General features: G+C 43.0%; 2 protein-coding genes across 3 annotated transcripts in view; one reads left to right on the forward strand and one right to left on the reverse strand.

The window, feature by feature from the left end:
* The window catches only part of ZNF281 (zinc finger protein 281), a 320,112-nt gene that overhangs the window by 165,646 nt on the left and 131,571 nt on the right, over nucleotides 1-22,895 (reverse strand). For both annotated transcript variants that reach the window (XM_064427963.1, XM_064427962.1), the window contains 5 exons: nucleotides 21,577-22,450; nucleotides 19,195-19,361; nucleotides 18,316-18,431; nucleotides 17,047-17,310; nucleotides 10,050-10,151 (listed from right to left, as the gene is read on the reverse strand). The gene's annotated coding sequence lies outside the window, so the exon portion shown is untranslated. The remainder of the gene's footprint in view (nucleotides 1-10,049; nucleotides 10,152-17,046; nucleotides 17,311-18,315; nucleotides 18,432-19,194; nucleotides 19,362-21,576; nucleotides 22,451-22,895) is intronic.
* Nucleotides 1,210-22,895, forward strand: part of NR5A2 (nuclear receptor subfamily 5 group A member 2) — a 77,278-nt gene continuing 55,592 nt past the window's right edge. The window contains exons 1-4 of the mRNA XM_064427964.1: nucleotides 1,210-1,581; nucleotides 3,957-4,075; nucleotides 5,276-5,417; nucleotides 8,128-8,774. Coding sequence (XP_064284034.1) covers nucleotides 1,500-1,581; nucleotides 3,957-4,075; nucleotides 5,276-5,417; nucleotides 8,128-8,774 — 990 coding nt within the window. The 5' untranslated portion in view covers nucleotides 1,210-1,499. The remainder of the gene's footprint in view (nucleotides 1,582-3,956; nucleotides 4,076-5,275; nucleotides 5,418-8,127; nucleotides 8,775-22,895) is intronic.

The following is a 22,895-nucleotide window of genomic DNA, read 5'->3' on the forward strand; positions in this document are numbered from 1 at the left end:
GGCTCGGATGCTTTCCAAGGTGCAAATATCGCTCATCCTACACCATCAAACCTATGCGGCGCAGTAGGAACGGCGAGGAACCCCCCGGGCCCTCCCGGAGAGAGGGGCGGAAAGGCCAACGAGGGCAGGCAGACCTCCGGCCCGGCGAGCCGGGCGGTCGGCACCCAGTTGCCCCCGGAGCCCCCGCAACGCCGCGCCGCGGGACCGCTCGGCTCTCGCCGCTGAGGCACACACTTGCGAGAAACGAGTTCTTTAGGACAACTTGGAAAATAGTGCCGCTTGCTGCACTGTGAGCCGGGGAAGGGGGGCTCAAGCGATGGCTCTGCCAGGGTTTTGGCTTCTGTGCAAAGGACGAGACTGGCACTGACCGATTTCGCAAGACGCTTAGGGAAGGGAGACACAAAAAGCCTGAATAGGTACAGCGAGCTCCAACGCGGTTCCCGCTTGCTTGTTTCAGACTCCAGGGCTGCGCGGCGGCAACGTGTCCGCAAGGGCAGCGGTTTCCGCTGTCCACCCCCGCCCGCCCAGAGGGAAGGTGAGCGCCGGGGTCTTCGCAGCCGGCGCTGGCCGGGCGGAGGCATTGCCCCACCGAACGCAAGAGAGATTGAGCGTGGCTGCCCACTGGCAATGAGGCACGGCGCTGAAGGCAGTGCAGGCGCAGCCCGGGTTAGCGTGGCTGGTGGCCCGTCGGGCTCCGCTGGGACTGGGAGGAGTGGCAACAGCCCAGACCCTCGCACCGCAGCCCCGTTTAAGAACCGGGTAGGGGTGACTGCACTGGGCCACAGTGTGTGCTCTGTGCGTGTGTGCGCTGGGGGTGTTGCTCATCCCGCCTCTGCCTTATTGGCTGCAGCGGCGGTGTCGGGGCCCCCCTCCGCCGGAGTCCTCGCTCCCCGCAGCCCCCGGGCTCCCGGAGCGCCTCCCCGCGGGCCCGGGGCTAGAGGTCCCGACTCGGCACCTCCGCACTTGTACCGGGGGGAAAAGGGGGAGGAGGAGGGGGAGGGGAAGGAGGAGGAGGAGGGAGGGAGGAAGGGAGGGGGACGGGGGTGGGAACCCTGTCTAGCAGCACCAGCGGCGGCAGAGTGCTCCTGTGCACTGTGCCGCTCCGCATGGATCGGGGCGCCGGGCTGCCGCCGTGCTGAGCCCCGGGCGGAGCTGCTGCGGGCTCCCGGGGTTCCTCCTTCCTCCCCAGCACCCCCGGTCTTCCTCCTCCTCCTCCTTCTCTCTCCTCCGCCCCTCGCCGCCTGCAGCTCGACTACCACTCCGCGGCTCCTCTAGCCGCGGGCACCCGGCGGCTCCTCCCGGCGGCCGGGGCCGCTCGGTGCTCCCGCTGCAACTGGGCAAGGGCTGGCGTGGAGCAGAGGGAGGGAAAAACAGGAAGAGGGGGAAGAGGCAGCAGCCGCCGAGCGCCCCTTGCTCCAGCTAAATCTGTGCTGCCGTGTCCAGGTGCTGGTGTCGCGGACGGACACGGAGCCCCCAGCCCGGCCCGCAGCCGCCTTGTCATGCTACCCAAAGTGGAAACGGAGGCCCTGGGACTCGCCCGGTCGAATGGGGAACAGGGGCAGATGCCGGAAAACATGCAAGGTAAGGGGGGAGACGCAGGGCGCTCCCCCTCCGCGCACGCTCGGGTTTCCTTCCCTCGGCAAAGCGCCCCTTCGTCCTGCCAAAAAAGTTTGCGGCAGTTGCTTGCGAGCTGCCCCGTCACCGCCCGCTCCGAGCCCCTGCCTTCGCGGGCCAGCTTTCAGGGTGGCTCGAGCGAGTACCGGGAACCGGGGTGCCAGGGCCGAGGCGACGACAAATCCCTGCTCAGAAGGTGCAAACGGGGCCGAGAAACTGCTCAGCATCTAGCCGGCGGGAGCCTACCCTAGGGTGCAGGCGTCCCGTCGGACGCTGCCCGGCCCCGCTGCAGATCCAGGGAATCCCGGTCTAATCCCCGTTCCGCGCAAAACTGCCTCGAAGTTTATGGCAGGTGGAGGTACGCGTGGAAGTTCTGGCGAGCACCCCGTGTGTCACACACCGTCCCGAAACGGGACACGGGGGCTCTGTCTCGCGGGTGCGGCGCCCACAGGTACCGTGCAGGTGGCAGCGGCGGTGTCGCGAAACTTCGCAGGAGAGAGCTCCGTGGCGGATTTGCGGGGTACCCAGGAAGACAGAGGGATGCCCGAGCTGGGATGGCGCTGTAAATGTCTATGTCGGGTGGCGGGACCAGGCTGTTCCCGGGGCTGTACTCGGGGCCGGAGCGGTGCGCGGAGGGAGGCGGCGCAGACCCCGCCGAGGGTCGGCTCCCTGCCTTGGAACCGGCAGCCCGGTATGGCCGCCCCGCCCCGCGCGACTCTGCCGGGGCAGAAACTCCCGTCCCGGCTGCTCTTTAGTAACTGTCCCCTCTCTTCTTGGGAGCCTGCTGGGAAGTAGAGGCAGAGTGAGCCGAGGGTTTCGGAGGTGCTGGGAGCGACCCGACCGCCCCTTTTCTCTCCTGTGGAGGATGCTCCGTGCAAGGGCGCGGCGCTCGGAAAACCCCTGCTTTCCCACTTTTTCCTACGGGGACGGCAACTTTGTCCCAGAGCCGGACCCTGGAGCCGCGACCGCGGGAGCAGAGGGGAGGGCCGGGCCCTCCTCCTCCTCCGCCTGCGGCCGCCCTGTGTCCGCCCCACGCCGCTGACAGGCGGCGATCCCCGGCCGTGCCGAGGTGGCTCAGGAAACGTTTTGCCGGCAGTGTGGCGGCGGGATAATGCTGCCGCTCTCCCCGGGAGCTCCCTCGAGCGCCGGGTGCAGCCCCCTTGCTTTGGCAAGCCGGGCGGCCGGGCCGGGGGCTTCGGGCGGAGTCTGACCGCCCCGCTGCCCCCGAACTGTGGCAGCCGCAGAGTTAAAGACAAAGAGGCGACATCCTAAGCAGTCCAGCGGCGATGCCCAGCGCCTTTCGCCGTGTTCAGGAGTCCTCCGCTGCCACAGTGCTTGCCGAACAGGTCGGAGGTTTAGAGGCAGGGAAGGGGAAGAAAACCGGCCCTGCGCTGACCAGAAGGGTTTCTTCTTAGAAGTAACCGGAGCGGCTGACTGGGCTCCCTTGTGAGGGTAGCCCGGCTCGAGTGGGCACGCTCGGGGCTTTCATTCCGCATATTTTAGCCCCCCGTTCCCTCCTGACCGCCGGCTTCTCCCCTCCTTCTCCCGGAGCGGCAGAAACTTCAGGCGGCGCCGGCGTGCAGGTTTCACGCCAGCCCCCGGTAGCGGGGGACGCCCGGTCCGCCGGCCGGGCATACCCCGAGCGCATCCCCCGAGCACGGCGGTCCCGGCTCGTGTCTCTCTGCCCACACGTGAACAGCTAAACAGCGTCTCCCCCGTGGCCGCGGACCCGCTGGCTGCGACAGCCGGGGGGGCCGGCTCGCAGCGCTTGCCCTGGCCCGCAGGGGTGGCGGTCACCCCGAGACCACGGGCTTGGGAGGCGCGGGGGACGTCGTTTTAAACTGGTTTTGCGAATAACTAACTTGGATTTCACACGGTGCAAAAGTGCTGGGTCTGTGAGATACAGCTCTAGTCTAGCTAAAAATTTGCGGGCTGATGTTGAAAAAAAACTTTAACGGAAAATAATTACTTTCAATATACAAGTGACCATCTTTTCGTTCTGCTTTTTTAAAGCTTGCCCCTGATCATTTTCGGATTTAAATGAATTCTTTCAGTTTGTGTTTCCATAAAATAAGGACTAGGCTAAAGGCACTCTAAATATTTAGAACATAAAACTTAGAAGCTGATGCATTTTATTACACTTGCTAAGTACCATGCAGATTTGCTGATGATGGGAAGTTGCATGTCTCCGTGCAATTTGTTTTCTAAAATAAAACTTTTTTCTCCCTATTTTCAGTGGTGTGCTCCTTTAAGTAAGCTTTATCTCCAGATAAGAAAGTTGCAGAATATTTGATTTAGTAATGTAAATTCTAATTGAATATGCTATTTCTCCTTTCCCCCAGTGTCTCAGTTTAAAATGGTGAATTACTCTTATGATGAAGACCTTGAAGAGCTGTGTCCAGTCTGTGGAGACAAAGTGTCTGGGTACCATTATGGACTTCTCACCTGTGAAAGCTGCAAGGTTCTGTACTAATCAGTCCATAAAAACACAAGTATAGCAAAAATGTTTCAAATACAAGCAGAAAAAAAGGATAATCAATAAAACAGATGTATAATATTTTGGGTTATTTTTATATGTTTCTTAATATATTCACATAAAATAATTAACCACCAAAAAGCTTTAGGATGTAAAAGTCTATTTGAGAGAGACATCTGCACAAATGCAAACAACTTGGACTGTTTTGCATTGTAGTTTTGTCACTGTTTTTAGTGTTTTGCTGTCGTGATGTAGTTCTAGAACAATTTTCATTGCTAACTGTGCTAAATACTGGTTTTAGTTGATTTATATTTCTTTTTCTGGAGGATAAAGTAGGAAGATTATCTTTCATGCAGATCAGCTTTGCAAAATCTAATGCAGCTTTCTTAAGATTTTTATTTTCATTCCTCAATATTGCAATGTAGATCTCTGCGATTATAATGACCATGCACTTTTTCATGCAAACTCTGTCACTTTGACACACAAAGTCAAGTAACCAATTAATATATAGAAAGATGAATATACCTGTGTTGGTCTATTGTGCTATAAGGTTTAAATAATTGTGAAGCTATGTCAGATTTTTCATGTAAAATTTTTTCAAGGCTTTTTACAGTTATTTAAGTGAAACTCCTTTGCCAGAACAATGCAATTGAAAACACTTAGTTGCATGGAAAAATTAACTAAGCCCACTATATTTTCACAAAAAAAAAAAAAATCAATGAAAAGTGAATGACAAGCACTTACTATGCCTCCTCCAGCATGTCCCACTAGGATGTAAAATAGCCAGAGGTACTCTGTACTGCTCTTATCTTTGCAACTACTTATTTCATGTAAAACTACTTGAAAAAGAAGACTTTAATAATTCTGCAATGATTTAAGAATACAAAAGGAAGCGGTCAGTGTCACTATTTCTGCCACCTGTGTTAGAAGCACAGAAGGCTACAGCCTCCTTAATGTCAAAGCTTGGTGAGACTTTAAGTCTATAAAACATAGCACTAACACAAGAAAACCTCCTCTGGAATCCACTGGCTATCTCCTGGGTTCTGCTGGCTAATTTAAAATAAACTATGTAACTTTGTAAGTGCTTGAACGGCATCTGAAAATTATCTTACAATGATTTCCATAAAATGCTGAATGAAACACACGTTCAAGCAAAACAGGCTAATTTTTGTGTCTATCATACAGGGGTTCTTTAAGCGAACAGTCCAGAATAACAAAAGGTACACATGTATAGAAAATCAGAATTGCCAGATTGACAAAACACAGCGAAAACGATGTCCTTACTGTCGATTTCAAAAATGTCTAAGTGTTGGAATGAAATTGGAAGGTAAGAGCTATAGTCTTGGTGATATTTTCAACTATACTATAAAATTGTAGGATAAGATGTTAATGCATTGTATTTTATATTAAAAAGTTATATAGTTATGGCTTTGAAATGTTAATAAAAGGTTACTTTGTATGGTCAGTGAAATTGTTGCTTTATTTTAAAAAAATCTAATAAGTAAATGGTAGATCACTACCATTTAGGAAGCAGTGAAAACCATAATCCATTTTGTCATATAAGTATACAGTTTGATATTTCAGGCTTTTAAAGTTTCTGAATTCATGGATGTAGATTGAATAGTTTTGCAGCTTTTAAAAAAGACTTAATTTAGATTAAATATAAAACAACTGTCCAGATTAGGAAAAAAAAAATTCATTTACTATGGAGAGTGATCTGATTTTATTTGTATTTTATCTACGGTTGGGTTGTTTTGGTTTTTTTACATATGTTCTTCTGACAACAAGGCAGAACACAAAGAAACAGATAAAATAAGGGTTTTTTCTCACACTGACATGCCTTTGAGATTAAGGAACCAAATAATCTCTAAAGTTGTGTCCTATATTTTTGTGGTGCTACACCTGCAAGGCTATTGTGATTAAAAGAGGATAAGGCATTTTGAAGTACACTTTTTGACTTCATTTTGCTTTCTCATCTACAGAGAACAATGAAAAGTGTACAATACCCTTTGAGATAACCGAATGCAAAAATATAATCAACTTCAATTTGTGAACCATGCATGGTTCATTCTAACTTTGATATATAAAATGTTAAAATTCAGATTTCACAGCAGATGACATTTTTCCTTGACCAGGGACAATCTCTTAAATTCCTTACTGCTACAACTGTATGTAATGACATTCACCCTAGACACTTAACCAGAAAAAAATCAGGCCAAGGAGGAAAACTGTAAGACATGAAGGGAACCAGAAAGGACAAGAGGCAGTCACCAGGCTCTGGCAAAGGGAAGCTGTTGATATAACTGAAGATAAACAGAAAAATCAGCCTCCTGCAGTTTGATTGATTCAATAGTGTTGTATTTGCCCACAAGACTGAGCTAGCACTGATACACTGCACTAAACATCCTGAATCATTGCATGTGCTTCCAAATTCAAATAGTACAATTACAGCACATGTAGAATCCTTTTGTCATTGTTGACATTAAGAAGAAGGATAAAACACATTTGTCTACTCCTACTTTTAACTCCTCTCACTTGCTGACAATGATACAAGACTAAACTTTGTCTTTTGTCATTGCAAAAAATTCACCTTAAATTTAAGTGGGATGTATACAAAAACACTTGCTAACAATTTGGCTCGCAGTTTTTAATTGCAGAGTACCAGTGAGGATACTGTGTATACAGATTTTAAATTAATTACATTTACTAGTGATAATTTAATGTATTTTGTTAAAAGTCAGCATTCAGCAGTAACATTGGCAGCTCATTTTTCCCACAAATTCAAGCAAAACATCTGTAGTTTTAAAGATACTACAGAAAATGTACTTTAGCTTTCTTATCTACACATCCATACAACTTCTTTTCCGCTGTTTAGAAAATTAGAATAACATGTGTTCTCTTAATTGTAAATACTTGTGACATTTATATGTGTATTTCCTTGATAGTGATATATATAGCCTTAAAAGTCGAGTTCATAAATTACCATGGACCAAAAAAATCATTAAACGTTAAAGTCCTTACGTGATAAGGTACAGTATTATGCGTATCTAGCATTCATAATAAATTTTTAATGTCCTACTAATCCCTAAGATAAAAAGCTCAAGAACTTAACCTCCAGCAATCTCAGCAGTCTCAACATGTCACCAGGCTGTCAAAGGTTCCTCTTTCAATCTAATTGCCGTTGGGCAAGGTGGGCTTGGTGAAAGCTCCTCACTAGTCCATCACATATATCCCATGGTGACAGACGCTGCCGTGACAGAGACCACCAGTATGACTCCCAAGGCAGCTGTTGAGTAGGATTTGTTTTAATTATTTCTAATTCCAGAGATATTATAAGCCAGAACAGTGTCAATAGTTTCTGTTTCACTTCTGTCTTCCACGTAGAAGGCAGCAAGCTGACAGCTTTCTCTCTGCACATTCCAACTGCAGCTAAACATTTTCATAGAGCTCAGCTAACTAGAAATCTCAAAGTTTTACACCAACTTGGACAGAACCATCAAAAGGAAATGTTTCCTTTTTGCCAAGAGAAATGTATTCCTCTTTGTGACTACTGAACATTTCACAATTTACATTTCAGATGTTTTGCTGCGGTGGAAGGCAGTAATGGAATGATTATAATGAGACAATGTGGTCTGCTGGATACGTCTCAGACAAATTCTGGACTTCAGCCCTTGTTTCTTAATGACATAGTAGCTTGATAGAAACCCAAATGTACATTGAGATTTCCACATGATCCCATAGCAGGTGTGAAATTCCTGTAGCCATCCATTGTGTTTGTCCCTGTGTCCTAATCAATGTACAGAGGAATCCTTTGTTAGTAATAAATGCATGTGACATTTAAATCACTAGAAAAAACTGACATTTGTTAAGTCAAAAGAAATCCTTTTCCTTAGGAATAAAAGTGCAAAACTGAATTTGGAAAAATAAAAAAAAAAATAGTCAAATTTTTACATTTCTGCTCCTTCCTAATATATGTTTGATTACAAATGTCGACTCCAAGTGTTAGTAATGATTTACTTCCTCCTTTCCCCTGGCAGCTGTGCGAGCTGACCGAATGCGTGGTGGTCGAAACAAGTTTGGACCAATGTACAAGAGAGACAGGGCATTGAAGCAGCAGAAGAAAGCTCTTATCCGAGCAAATGGACTGAAACTGGAAGCCATGACTCAGGTGATCCAAGCAATGCCAACCGACCTGACAATATCCTCTGCAATCCAGAACATCCATTCAGCTTCTAAAGGCCTACCTCTGAACCACACTGCCTTGCCTCCTACAGACTATGACAGGAGTCCCTTTGTGACCTCTCCGATCAGCATGACAATGCCACCCCATGGCAGTTTGCAAGGCTACCAAACCTATGGCCATTTTCCAAGCCGTGCTATCAAGTCCGAGTACCCTGACCCTTACACTAGCTCACCAGAGTCAATAATGGGCTACTCATACATGGATAGTTATCAAACAAGCTCACCAGCAAGTATCCCACATCTGATATTGGAACTCCTGAAATGTGAGCCTGATGAGCCACAAGTCCAAGCTAAAATCATGGCATATCTGCAGCAAGAGCAAGCCAACAGAAGCAAACATGAGAAGCTCAACACTTTCGGGCTTATGTGTAAAATGGCTGACCAAACCCTCTTCTCCATTGTTGAGTGGGCGAGGAGTAGCATCTTCTTTAGAGAACTTAAGGTAGGTAATAATTTTACATTATATTATCATTCAGTCAAGAAAAAAATACTATTTCTTACAATCTTGTACTTCAAGCAGGAAAGCATGGGTTTTGTTTTCTCCCCCCCAAGCATCTCATTCTTTATTTATTTGGCTTGAAGTAGGCAGACTATTAGAATGGGAAACTTGCTGCTGACTTCCACCTGAGCCTGTAATTAGCTATAGCAAAGATATTCAATATTCAGTTCAGCTTTTCTGTACTTCAGTATTTATCACAACTATTGTTAACATCCATAGGGCCTCACATAAGCCTACTCCTTCCCTGTCAGCATCACTCACTGTCTGGCTTGTTCTCAGGGTTGTAAGCACACCTGTTCCACCATTCCACATTCATTTATGTAATTATTTCATTGCCTTATTTAACATATGGGGGAATGCCATTTCTGTCCACCTCTATTCACACTTTATATAAGTTCATATTTGGAATATTCAGTTTCTCAATGGGATATTATTTTATGCATTCCCATGTGTCTAATTAACCATGCAGGCTGAAACCTAAGCAGGATATACACGGAACAGAAAGCAATGAGGAAATAGATACCTCAAGGACTCCTTTTGGTTCTCATCACCACTGATACATGGGGGATTCCTTTAGTCAAGGCTGCTAAAATGCTCTTATTTTTGCTGGAGCTCCCAGGAAATCCTCATGCACAGCTTTCTTGTGGACAGAAATTCACCCATTTACATTTTTCAGACTTATTGTTAAAGCAGCTTTGTTATGAGCAGGTCTGAAATTTCAAGTCTGAAATTTTCAGCCAGAAATTTGAGATCAGACAATAGGTATGAACTACAGTTTTTAACCACTGTCTTGATACAAAAATCAGCTCTGGAAAGAATAACCTTCAGTCTCAATAAAACCCTCAAGATGGTGAACGCAACTCGCATCTGAGTTTCCCTGTTACATTGCTAATTACTCTGTCTGTAGAAGGCATTGCTTTCACCTTAGTGTTTGTACCCTTTGTATCTTGGAAGCTTCGAGGTTAGATAATTTCATACCTTCTGCCATATCCAGATTATTTTTTTTAGCTGGACAAGATCAGCATTCCAGAACAATAACAACTCGTTAAGAAATCCATCCACATCCAAAATTTAGGGACCAAACTATAAACAATGCTAAGCTTTTCAATTTCAAAAGGATGTTTAGATCAGACCCTACTTTTTTAACAGCACCAGGTAACAATATCTCTCTTTTCAGTCGAGAGGAAAAGAACAATATTAAACAAAATATTTCCAAACCTTTCTTGAATGCAGTTCTCTTCTATCCATCCACGATTTCAGGTTCTTCTGATCAAGGTAGCAAAAGCAGCTATTTCAGATTGCTCCACAGGACATGAATACCTGTGGGAGAGGGTAAAGAATAAAAAAGCCACCTAAGACTATGACATATTTTAAATGCAGAAGGGGAGGCAATTTTGATAAAGATGCAATTAGATTTTCAGAACAGCTAACTTGGTTCCCTATCTATTCACAGCTGTGAAGTATGTATTTGCTCAAAAAGATATTTTACTCTTATTCCTACCTGTCTAAACAACTGAATATTGAGATGTCTTTCAGATAACACAGGTGCATTAGCCGATTTCTGGGACTAAAAATTTAAATTACTCAAATAATTAAAGTGTACAAAATTTAAATGTGGATTGTATGCAATTCATCTTGGCTTTGTCATGATGAGCAATGCCTCACGCAACTGGCTGTTAGTTACTAGGAGCATGTCTACAATTATTTACTGCATCTTTCCATTATAAATTTTGTCTTACACCCTCATCTCATCAATTAATATAAAGGAGCAATCAGTTTCCTTTCTGCTAAATGTAGTGCCTTGTGGTTAGCAGAATTCCGGGGGAGGATAGGATAAAAAATGCTGTCCCAAGTCCATTTGTGGTTTAGGCCACATTCCCCCTAGAGATAATAACGAAGACCCACCACTGAGCTACAGCTTAAGTTTCCCTTATTTCTTTTCTTTTGACTGCAGATTTGGTTTTTTTCAAAGAAATCTCAAATGAAAAAAAAAAAATCTGTTTTAAAACTTTATTTTCTGAAGCTTTCACCAGTTTAAGCTTATCACAATGTTCTCACTTGCTGATCTACAAATTTTCGTTGCCTCTTTTGGAATATGTTGCAATTTCAGGATGTAAAAGGGAAAAATATGGACTGCATAGAACTACCCACAGCATGCACTGCATTTGAATATCAACTGTGTATGGATTTGAGTATGTAATTTAAGGGTAATTTTCACACTTGCTGAGGAGCAGATACTCTCATCTTCACATGGGATATCAGAAACTAAGGGAAAAATTAAAGAAGCCAACTAGTCAGGATTAATAATAATGTCAGAGTAAGATCCAAAGTAGCCAATTGCAATCCAGTAAATTTGAATTTAACACCTGCTAAAATCTCAAACATCCCTACATGTCTTGTGAAGTCAGAATACTTTGTAAGGAATAATTAAGCCATAAATTCTGGGGGCTGATGTTACATACTACTTTTTTATTCATAATGAGATATATTTCTGTTTGGTTCTTTATACACAGATTAAATAATAGAGGTTACATCCTAAGAAACTTGGGATAATAGTAATAGTAATAGTAATAGTAATAGTAATAGTAATAGTAATAGTAATAGTAATAGTAATAGTAATAGTAATGAAGCCCTTTGTTTGCTATTCTGGAGCTGTTGAAAGCTCAGTAAATATAAAAGTAAGATATATCCATCTTATCCTCAGCTAAGAAAACTCAGGAATGCCCTGGGGATGCTAGATTTGTCGCCAGCTGTCTTAGTCAGGTGAAAGGTCTTTGTACAAAGCTAAAAAGAAAATATTGCAAGAGTTTCTAGAGTCCAAAGGCTGCCTGGCCCCAAGGAATGATGCAGAGAGCTTCTCTGGACTGGTCTTTCCTCATCAGCCCACATCAGGGAAAATTCAAAGACTGCTTCCAGAGCTAACTATTACTGAACCCATAAAAGAAAGCAGTCTCTGCCTGGAGCAGGAGAAACACAGGACCTGCATTGAAAAACAGTCCTCAGGATACTTTCTTCTGGCTGAAGATCAAAAAAATCAACTGAATGTTAATAGTTACAAAAGGCACTAAAAGAATGGTGACTCACAAAAAACCCTACCTTTCCTTATTTGGCTATTTTAGTGAGGATGTCATAGGTCAAAGTATCATGTGAGCACAAGCCTTGTAGTGAATGATTGCAGGAAGAACCAGTGCACTCCATGGTAAAGAAGCTCATCCTACAATTATTCACTGAGTTTGCAAATTTAGACCATTCACTGATGTCGGACTGTATCAGTCCCAAGCCAGATTTCTTGCTGTAAGTGTAAATTTGCTCATGCTGACATTAGCTGTAGCCTTAAACAAACAGTGGTTTATCCACATATCTCCAAAGAACCCTGGGTATAGAACTTGCACTGTACATGGCATCACAGATATTGTGGCAGCTCATAAACTAACAAAAGCCTAGCTTTGTGTTACATATTCCCCAGAAGTGAAGCTATATTGTCAGAGTTTCAACTTATTTTTGTAAGTGCAAATTTAATGTGAACAGGATTAACAGAACTCCTGGAGGCTCTTAATTTCTTCTGTGAAATCAATTTAGATAGATGTAATAATGTAATACTTATATAGCAGCTTTAATTTCAAATTTCAGTACATATACAGTTGAGTATCAAGGAATGCATAGAAAGCAAGGAATTATACAACAGAAATCCAATCATTAAACGGAATTACCACAGAATAGCAAAAAAAAGTTTTGGGTTCTGCCGGGGTTTTGTTTTTTGAGAAAAAGATCAGCACTGAAATACCGTAAACATTTTCAGGATGATGAAAGGTTGATATATTATTAAGACTTGAGTAATCAAGTGCAATTTGATAACTTGAAGTGCTTTTGGACTTTGTAGTGTGTGTTTATCAGGACAGGAAATGCAACTCACATAGCTGATGAAATAAAATTTCTGCAGTGCTCTTTCAGTCACGGAAGTTGCCAGAAACTGAGGTGCAGGAATACACTTGATACCAGTAATCAGATTAGTTAATATGTTGTCATTTGTAACTGCTGATTTTTAGTCTGGCTTCAGTATATCTGTATCTAAGAAAAACATTCCTCAAACACTTAAAAATGTAGAGGAACACATTGTTAGAATAAACTTCATGATGATCTATCTCTTCTCTGGAAAAAGGCAAATTAAACACTGTATTTCAGCATGAGGCCATGTGATTTTGCAGCCTTTCTAAACAGTTTGTTCGGTGCTGGCACACATTTTAGGCATAAAGAGAAAGATTACATTCTCTTACGCCCTTCCATGTCAGAGCTGGTACTTTATTTCACTCTGGTGTAGGATGTTATCACCCCTGATAGCAGGAGTTTAGTCTCTCTGGGTTCAGTAATTTTCTATCTAATACCCAGTTAAGCATCATGCTGTGACTAAAAACCATGTTCCATGTAGGTGTTTTTGGAAACACTGCCACTTCTGCACTGGAGTGCACCTGCCCCCAGCAAAGTTACCATGAACAGCCGTGATGCAGTAACAAAGTTTTGTTACTTACAGAGAAAATTTCAGCAAGTAACCATTCAAAAGCTGCCAGCCCCTAAGTAGAGATGTAATAGCCTGACATATGGACACAACAAATTACGTAGCTACAGCCACTCCTGAAGCAAATCCTGAAGCAGACACTGAGTTAATCTGAGTTTGAGGTATTGGTTACACAAAACAGAAGTTTAATATTACAGTTTAATTGTTTTCCTTCAAAATGTAAGCTTCCAATTTAAGTTTGACAATTGCCAGCAGGGACATAGAAAGATTACTTGGGTGTGTTAGCAAATGTATATCACATTGCTGTAGGGCAAGATGAAAAACCAGTGCTCTTTAGATCTTGCATGCTGAGTAGTCCAAAGGGATGCTAAAGTTAACTCCAACAATAACTCCTGTGCTAAGAAACTGAACAGGGAATGCTCAGCCATGTTGACAGTCTGTTGCATTTTCAGACAATTTTTAGCTGTTACTTTCTGCTGTGAAGGCCTGATCATTTTGCCAAATGATGAAGAGCTTTACACTTTGAAAATTAAACAATTCCAATCTCGGAAAAATCAGATATATTGCCTGATTTCACTTAGTAAGGTCACATTTTTATTGTCAGAATGACAGAGCTTCACTTGCAAATATTTTGCAAGTTTTTGTCCAGAAAAGAAATCCCAAAAGAGATGGTTTTTCATCTGCAAATTAGGATATTTTACATAACCAGGCTGTAGATCTTAGAGCAGGAAGAGAACTTGCTCCATTCCAAGCCAGAGTTTTTGTATGGTATCTGTATCATTCAGAACCAGCACATATTTCTGATCTGTGAGATGGCTCCCAATTACTGTGGAAGTTTGCCTCTATAAATTTATCAAAGCTGGTCAGATTTAAGGATGTTCTTCTGTCAGCCTGTAGCCTTTAGGATCCTCTGCAGTAAGGATGAAATCCCAGCCATACTGAAGTCACTTCCAGACTTCCTATCAAGCCTTGCTGAAGCTGCATCATATAAAGGGATGCTCTTCCACATAGCCATATAAAAGCCTTGTCTCAAGTACAACATCTGAACAAAACATACCTAGGAGAGCGAGAAACTGTGCAGCTGCTCACCATGAATGTTATTGGTGCTGCCTCCAGTAGCACCACAAATATGTTTTCCACAGCACTCAGCCATCAGACTCGTTACTGGAGAGAAGGTGTAAAGCTGAGAGCTTGTAAACTGTGCTGCAAAATCATAGGATCACTCAGAACAGGCTGGACACCTTATTCAGCTGTATAAGCACAGGAACATACTAAAGGACTTAAGTATTTTCCATTCCAGCACAGTTTTATTCAGAACTAATGGCTAAATCATAACACATCATCTTAGCCCATTACAAAATAGGTTTGAAATGTTTGCTCTCCATGCGCCACCGAAAGTGCCGGCAGCACCATCACCTCAGCCTCACTGAGGGGCAGAGGCTGCCATCCCCCACAGGACTATCCCACCCCACCTCCCTCACAGAGAGCCTTGGGAGCACCAAGGACATGGCAGGATTGGAAGGGACGAGACAAGGACACGTACCAGCAGTGAGGGAGCCCAGGGCCTTGGATGGAGCGTGAACGGCGCCGTGGGTGGGGCCCAGGTGGGCCATGAGGGGTGTTGGGGCTGGCAGGTGAGGGCAGGGCTGTGCCCAGCGCAGGCATCGGCAAACAACATGGGAGAAAAGCGGAAAAAAGCGGCTAACTCGAGCCACGGCTCTGCTCCTCTGAGGCTGCCTCTGGACCGAGTGAAGGGGTCGGGGCTGGCAGCCCGAGGTGCCGCCCGCAGCCCCGCGCTCCAGCGCCGCTGCAGCGCCGGGCGTGTGACAGGTCCGTGCCCAGCCCCGGGCTCAGCCTGGCGGGGCTGAGGGGCTCCAGCGGCCCTCCCAGGGAAGGGGCCGCTCACTTCCCTGCGTCCCCCCTGGAGCGGCTGCGGCCCTCGGCCAGCCCGGCCAGGTGTGCCGCGGGGACGGGACCGGGGGGAGCCGCGGGCGCCAGGTGCTCTCCCTCAGCTCGGCTGTCCGCGCCTGAGTGCGCGGCCGCATGCAGCGACGGGAAAGCCTTTCTGCTGAAAGGTGAACCACCAGACGGTTTTGCTGTAACGTTTCCCCAAATCCAACTGCTGTCAAGAAAGTTGAAAGGCACGCATCAGATTTTCCCCTCAAGTGTTCCTTATTTGCTGTTTTGAAATAGGGACTGAAAGTTGTTGCTACTGGCATCACTATGGGCACATCTTCAGTGCAAGCGCAGAAGAAACAAAAGGGCCGATTTAAGAAGGAATGAAGAAAAAATAAGAAAGTGATGAAATACGGTGTAGATGGGAAAGTGAAGATGTAATTTTCTGTAGATATTCTCAGTGTCTTTTTTCCACTTCTGTAACCTGTGGAATTTCAGTTATAGGTGGTTAGGAAAACATCAGGGTAGTCTGGAAAAAAAAAAAATTAACACTCTGTCTTAGAAACACCCCACTCATTAAAGCAACCATTACTGACAAAAAAAAAAAAAAAAAAAAAAGAAAAATCAGTAAAATAAAATATCAAGCAACCATACTGCAGTGAAAAAAGAAATTAAATTTTGTCTGATTCTGTCTGATTCTGAGTTTTCTGTCATACTCATCACTTGGAGAGGGAAAGAAACTAAAATCTGTGTTCGGAAATTCAGAAATAGAAAAATGCTTTTTACATCTAAATACAGCTCTTGCATTTGTTGAAAGAAAAGTTACTTTGATTTTTGTTGCTAAATAAAATCTTGGATCAAGTAAAATTAATTTTAAAAAATTAGTTGAGGCAACAATAAACACAGGAAATATACATGAATAAAGTGTTCTAAAAGTCAGGCAACTCTTTTAAGACTATAAATATCACCTAAGCAAGGCCACTATAATTAGCAAAGGGTGAACAAAAGAAGACATCCAGAAATAGATGGGGAGGAGGGAGGCTGGGAGGGTGAAATGTCTTGGTTAACCTTATTTGAGTGTTCTTTCCATAGCATAGGAAATGGTTCCAGCTAGCTCATGAGTTCTATTGGTATTAACTGATTTTAAAAGGACATTTCCATGTTGTCTGTATGCCAAGGAAATTCTTTTACTGGCGTGTTTGCTGAGTACAGGAAACATCACCCTGACTAAGTGACACTGAATGTGAGGAAGAATTGTATCTTTATTCTGGTATTACAGTCAACACCGTCTCTTTGTTTCATCTGGATACCTTTTGGTATTTATTGGGGAATGCTTACTGCAATCTCCCAGCCTGTCCTGAGTAATGAGCACACTGGTGGTGCTGAGTCATAATCCCTCACCACTCAAGAAGCAGCTTTCTGCATCTCTTAGGCAACTAATTAGCCTGAGGGATGATCCAGCACTTCAGGGGAGGCAGATAGGGCTGTCTGGTCACAAGCTCATCTGCTTCATCCCTCTTCAAGGTATGGGCAGAAAGGACTAACAGTGATGGGAACCTTCCTCATCCTATGGCCAGAATTCGCTGTGCAAGGCAATAAATATGTACCTATAACTGCTTGCTCTCCTAAACAGAGAGCTGAACAAATCAGCCTTGTAGATAGAATTTTTCAGTGTAAGTCAGGCTGTGCTTATGGACCCAGTCTTTACTGCATATCAGAAAAAGCTTTACTGCAACCAATGAGAATTTTGTCCAAGTAAGAAGTGCAAGTTAAGATCTTGAACACTGTATTCCCATTTTCACTCACAGCATTTGCCAGTTTTCTGTTTTCTTCTGTAAAGCTGCCTCTGTCAAGTATTTAAGTTTCATTTGCCACATTATTTCTAAATTCCTTGTTTGTTATCTACTTTATCTTCTTTTCCTTTCTCTTTCTTGGAAATTGTGCTAGAGCCATGGCCACTACATAGGCAGCAGTAACTGCAATTATGTGTGGCTTTGGGCTCCACTGATCTTTTGCTTCAGTCAGTCAGTGGTTTCAGTGACAAGCCCTCAAAATCTTTGTGCACCGTTTCTGGAAAAGAGAAATATTTGAGAAAAAGTGTCATGGTATGTGGATCATAAAGGCCAGCATTCATCATACTGATATTTCTAGAGCTCAGTAAAAATCACAATAAACCTACAAAGTTATTTAATTCTAAGCATTAACTTTCCTTCATGTAACAGATAAAATGTGAAAGAATAACAGGTGCCAATTGCCCAGAGTTTCTGTTTCTGCTCCTGTTTTTCTGTGCAGTGGTTTTAAGGCAAAAACAACCCTGTCCTTAGAAGTGTGGGAGATGGCAGGGATGTATTAGACTGGCTGCTAGGAGACATGAGACTAAATTAAATGGTGCAAATAATCTGCTGTGCAAGTGGAAGCTCATACCCAGGCCACTATAGCATATAATAGTTTCAGTTTCTTTTTTGACAACCTCACAGTCATTGATATACCTTTTATCTACACATGGAGAGAAGAGCAGGACATAGAAAGCCAGCTTCTCACAAACAAACTCTCCAATTCTACAAAAATGTACTGCTTGGGTTAGTACATATCATACTCATGAAAAACAAGAACAGGCAATTTTCAGCATCTGAGGCCAAGATGTGGGTTGTCCTAACACTATTTGGAATATTTGCCATATTGCTAAGATTTTACCTAGAATTTCAAGTCTTTGAGAAATCCAAAATTGCTGTAAGGAAGTAGCACTGCCTTTCTGATGGCAGGACTTAGAAAATAATGGTTCTTGCTTATAGAACAGTGAATAAACAACAAGAATATTAACAACAGCAACAACTTTAGGTAGAAAGAAAATTGCTTTACTTTGTCCATGGCTTGGACCCATAATTTACAAGATAGGTTCTTATTTGGCAAGTGTGGTCAAGGACAATGCTGTCTCCTGACTAGGAATGAACTTGCAGGGGGAGTGTTCCCAGTAGGAAGGGTTAGACCTCAAAGTGTGTATTTACATGAGTAGCTCATTTGGTAAAGTTGAACCACATTCATTTTTAATTTGCATGCCTCTCCTTTAAGTCATACCCTTCTCCTCTTGACTTCAGTGGGAGCTCCACATGTTTTTCCTTTGATTCTGCTGCATGCTGGCAACTCTAATTAGTGTTAACAGGAGTTCAGTGGAATTTCTTGCTCTCCTTTCTCTGTAAAAGAGTTTACAGATCAGGAGTTGGAGCTTTATCAAACTGGTATATGGTGCCTATCAAGAACGTATCTTCTTTTCTTCTTTTTCCCAGCCAAAGTGGAACTTAACCTTTTTCTAACAATGGTGGTGTAACTATGAGAAAAATGACATTGATCATTCTAACAAGCTCCCTTTAGTTTTGAAAAAAATTGGTTAGTATTGGCTTTGATTTTTTTAACAGGTGTAATTTCAGCTAGTTAACAGAGCCTTACTGTTCAATTGCTATGGTAGTAAATTGGTGCAGTAAATACGAGTTAGAACAGCTCAATTCTCTGGGGCTAGAGCCTGCAATTCAAAACAAACCTCAGTCTGCTCTGCCCTATAGAAGCTGCTTTGAACTCCAGAGGTATTTTGTATAGGGACACTAAGCTACCTATTGAGCAAGACTTGGAGAATCCAGTCCTTTTTTGCAATGCTGCTGGTTTTATTAATAAACACCCCCCACCAAACCCTCGCCATCAAACATCACATTTTGAAAACAGAAATACTGAATGTCTGAGATTAAAATCTCAAAATTCCATTTTGAGATTTTAATCTCAGACATTCACACCCACGTGTATGGACAGACACAATGAACAGGAGCCGCTTTTCTCCTTCTTCCTAAGAACTGCACGTGACTTTTTGTGCTCACATAATCCTCCTTCCAATATTTCAAAAGACACAGACCTTCCCAGCATGATGATAAAGTTTTCCTGTGTTCCAATAATAAAAGTTGAATGTACCAGTAATTTCCAGTTCCTCTGTGGTTGGGCAGCCTGTGAAGACTAAATCAGAAGTAGCCAACCTGCAATATCAGTGTGGGAGTCGGAAACAGATGTTCAGCGGACAATACAATTTGTTGTCACTGTCGATACTATATGGCACTTTTCCCAACAGAAATTGTCTGTAGCTGGAAAGGAATGTAAGGAATGATTCATGCCCCAAATTATTATTATTTGTTATATTACTGTTAATGTTAAATAAATACTCCTTGCTTCATTTTGTTTCAAATGCCTGAATCAGAGAGGCGTATCCACTCAAAAATACAATTACCTGGGCTTGTAGCATGCGTGTGCTATGTAAACCAATTATTTTAAGGCTTTTTTCCTCAAGATATTCTGTTATATTATAACCTCCTCTCCTTTAGAATCAGCATAATTTAACCTTCAGTTTTATAAAATAGCTCAGCAGCTATTTACACAAAAAGCACATGGCAGGAGGTAAATGAGACAAATTATTTCATGTGAATCTGTGTATCTATAAAAATTAAAATTTATGATATCCATATAATAGTATTTTTATACATATAATAACATTTACAGTAGTTTAGGTCTTGGAAATTCTAATAGGCCATTTGGGCATTCAAAACAGATCAAACACTCAAATGAGCAAAACCCTCTATTAGCATATGATGGTAGCATATGATGCCTAGCCTTGATTTCCAGATTTCATGAATATTACAAAAGCAGATGCACTAGATCATACTTACTGTAAAAGGAAATAGATTGGGTTAGGTGCTTTTGAAATGAAATATTAATTTTTTCAGGGATACATCAAATATATTAAAAAATGCAGAAAGCCTAAGTAAAACCAAAACTAAATAAAAATTAATATATTCAGTAGAAGTGTAAAAGAGCTAAAGATCTGACTACCAGAAAATTTGGTTATAACACCTATATTTTACACAAGAAGTAAAACTAGGTATTTTCAAAAACTAAGACATCTGGAATTTGACTTGGAGTTCAGTGAAACTGGTGACAAAAGTGACCTGTAATTGCTGACTGTTGTGTCTCTGACAGACTTTCTTTAGAGATATTAAAAAGAAGAAAATGTGTGTTTAATCATATGGCCTGTACAAGAGCAAAAGATTGTAGCACTATAAAATCAAACAGCTGTCTTATTTTTACAAATGCATGTGGCAACACTTCACAGTAATCTTTTTGTAATACTAATTTTGCATTTGTGTTTACTGTTGCAGCATTCTGCAGCAGAGTGGTTTACTGCTGTACATCAGGTTTTAGTCAACGGGAAACATGAAATGATTTTCAGCTGTGTGTTTCTTTGTAACTGCTGCACGATTTAGCCTCAGAACCTATCCATTGTCCAACTTTTTTATGCTTTTAGAGGTAGTGAATTTAGATATATTTCCATAGTAGAACACCAGGTGATTTTGAGAAAGAGCTTGAACACTGCAAAATTTCCCAAGTCGGCATGAGATGAAGTAGGATGAAATAGCTGATAAGGTAACACTTAGCACACTTGTAATCAATGTGCTGAAATTCTCTGTATGTCTGTATATTTTTATATACATTCATGGGTTAAATGGAGTTTTTCATCAAGTAGATGTTGGCAAGTGCCAAAGTGATTTAGGATTAGAATGGGATTTAGGCTGATTTAGCTACAGTTGTATTTCTCATTTCATCATCATGCCAGGGATACTGTGACAGTTGTGGGTTTTCTTTAATTTATGAAATAGACAAAATTAAATGTCCATACCAAACATACCATTAGGTTATGGGGAGTGAAAGAGAAACACTGCACTGGGCCTTACTCTTTTGTCTGCACCCAGCAGAGAGTCCTGAATGTACAAAACAGCTGGGAAACTTCCTATGTAGCACACAGCTTGAAAAATGAATTCAAGATTTTTTTAAAAATTAATCTGATTTGGTTTATTTCAAGTGACTGTTATTCTGATTCTGTAGTATATCTCTTTGTAAAATATTAATAGGTACAGAAGTGTGCCATCTGCGTCTATCACATCATTTTTAATATTAACTCTACTCTCATTTTTACCACCATGAGAGATGAATCCCAATAAATGTTTGAACTTTGAACATTTTTTATTGCAATACTAGACATATCATTGCTCATACAAAGTTTTAGTACTACTTAAAATTTCAAAAATTACTTGATTAAAATAGACCTGTTTACAAAAGTGACTAATCCACCCTTTTAAATCATGATGCAATTTTTTTTGTTGATTTTTATCTGCTGAATGACACTTTGCTGTCTCTCCTTGTCAATTTAATTATCATTTTTGAAAAAGAGGGGCTTCAGAAGGAGACAAATGTTGATGTTCAGGTTACAGGAAAGATTTCCAAAGAGATGAGAGAAAAAGAGATTACTGAAATTAGCAGCAGTGTGTCTCGCCCGCTATTGAGTGGAACGAGCAGCACTGGGAGGAGAGAAAACCTTTGGCCACTGTAGAGCGTGGCTGTGTACACCAGAGTTACTTAGAGTGCTCTGAATCTCATCTTTTGATCTCGGGCGATATTTTTCTCTGTTATGTCACAGAGGTCACCTGGCTCATGTGTGACAAACTGCCTGCATAAGTCACAGTGCCACTGGCAGAGATTTGTAACCATGTCCCTGGTCCATTGCCTTTGAATTATTTCGCAGGCCCTCTGCTTTACATTTACACTCTGTCGGAAGATGAACAGGGGAAGGGAGTAAAATCAAGGGCAGGGTCTCATCCTGAAGGACAAGGGGAAACAGGTGGAAGGTTAATGGCCCTGGAGCGTATCCACAAGCCTCTCAGGCTTGATATATGGGCCTCAGGCCTAAAACGGGCATTGGCTTTCAAAGATATATTATTTCATTTGAGGAGAGACATTCTGGAGTTCCTGCATTTGTCTGCTGATAGATGATCCTCTGTCCACAATTGGTTATGGCGTGTGAGTTTTCCTTGGGCCTGCTCCCGTACATAAAAATTCTGCTGAGCTCTCCAACCTTTTGCATGCCTGTGAGAATGGGACGTGTGCGGGCCTTTTGGCAGGCAGCTGGATTTTTGTGGCTGCTATTTTTGTAATTCCTTTTGAAGCGCCAGGCAAGTGGGGGATGAAAGGCACTTCTGTTCATTCATACACGGCCAGGCAGGGGCAGCCTCGTGGGGACAGACATGGGGCAGAAGAAGACGTCAGGGACCCATTATGCACTCGTGTGTCTGCAGCCCATGCAGAAGTCACTCCCGCTGACCCCGTATTTTATATTGGCACACGCCTGCACAAAAATGAAAATGGGGAAATAATTTGCATAATTTTTGGGCCCTCCCTTGGTTTATTGTATTGAAGTTCTGCTAGGGTTTTTGCATGCGCTTCAGCTTATGGGAAAAAAACTAAGATAGAAACTTCATATCTTGAAATTTTTGTGTCCTTCTCCAGAATGTTTATCTCAGGCACCTCACGAAAATGAGATGCTACTGTGCACGTCTCAGCAAAGCACCAGAGGCCCCACAGGTGATTCTGCTTAGTGTGACAGCACTGTGCTGTGGGCAGGGCATGGTGCTGGTGGGACGTGGCCCTGCCCCATCTCTTGTGGCCAGCTCAGAGGGGCACCTTGGCATGCACAGAGGAGCCTGGTGGCAAAGGCCAGGTCCAGAGAGGGAGCGAGGCCCAGGTTCACTGCCACGATGGCATTCCCATGGCATCTTCTGATATTGCATGGC

The sequence above is a fragment of the Passer domesticus genome, chromosome 7 (assembly GCF_036417665.1).
Source record: "Passer domesticus isolate bPasDom1 chromosome 7, bPasDom1.hap1, whole genome shotgun sequence".
NCBI lineage: Eukaryota > Metazoa > Chordata > Aves > Passeriformes > Passeridae > Passer > Passer domesticus.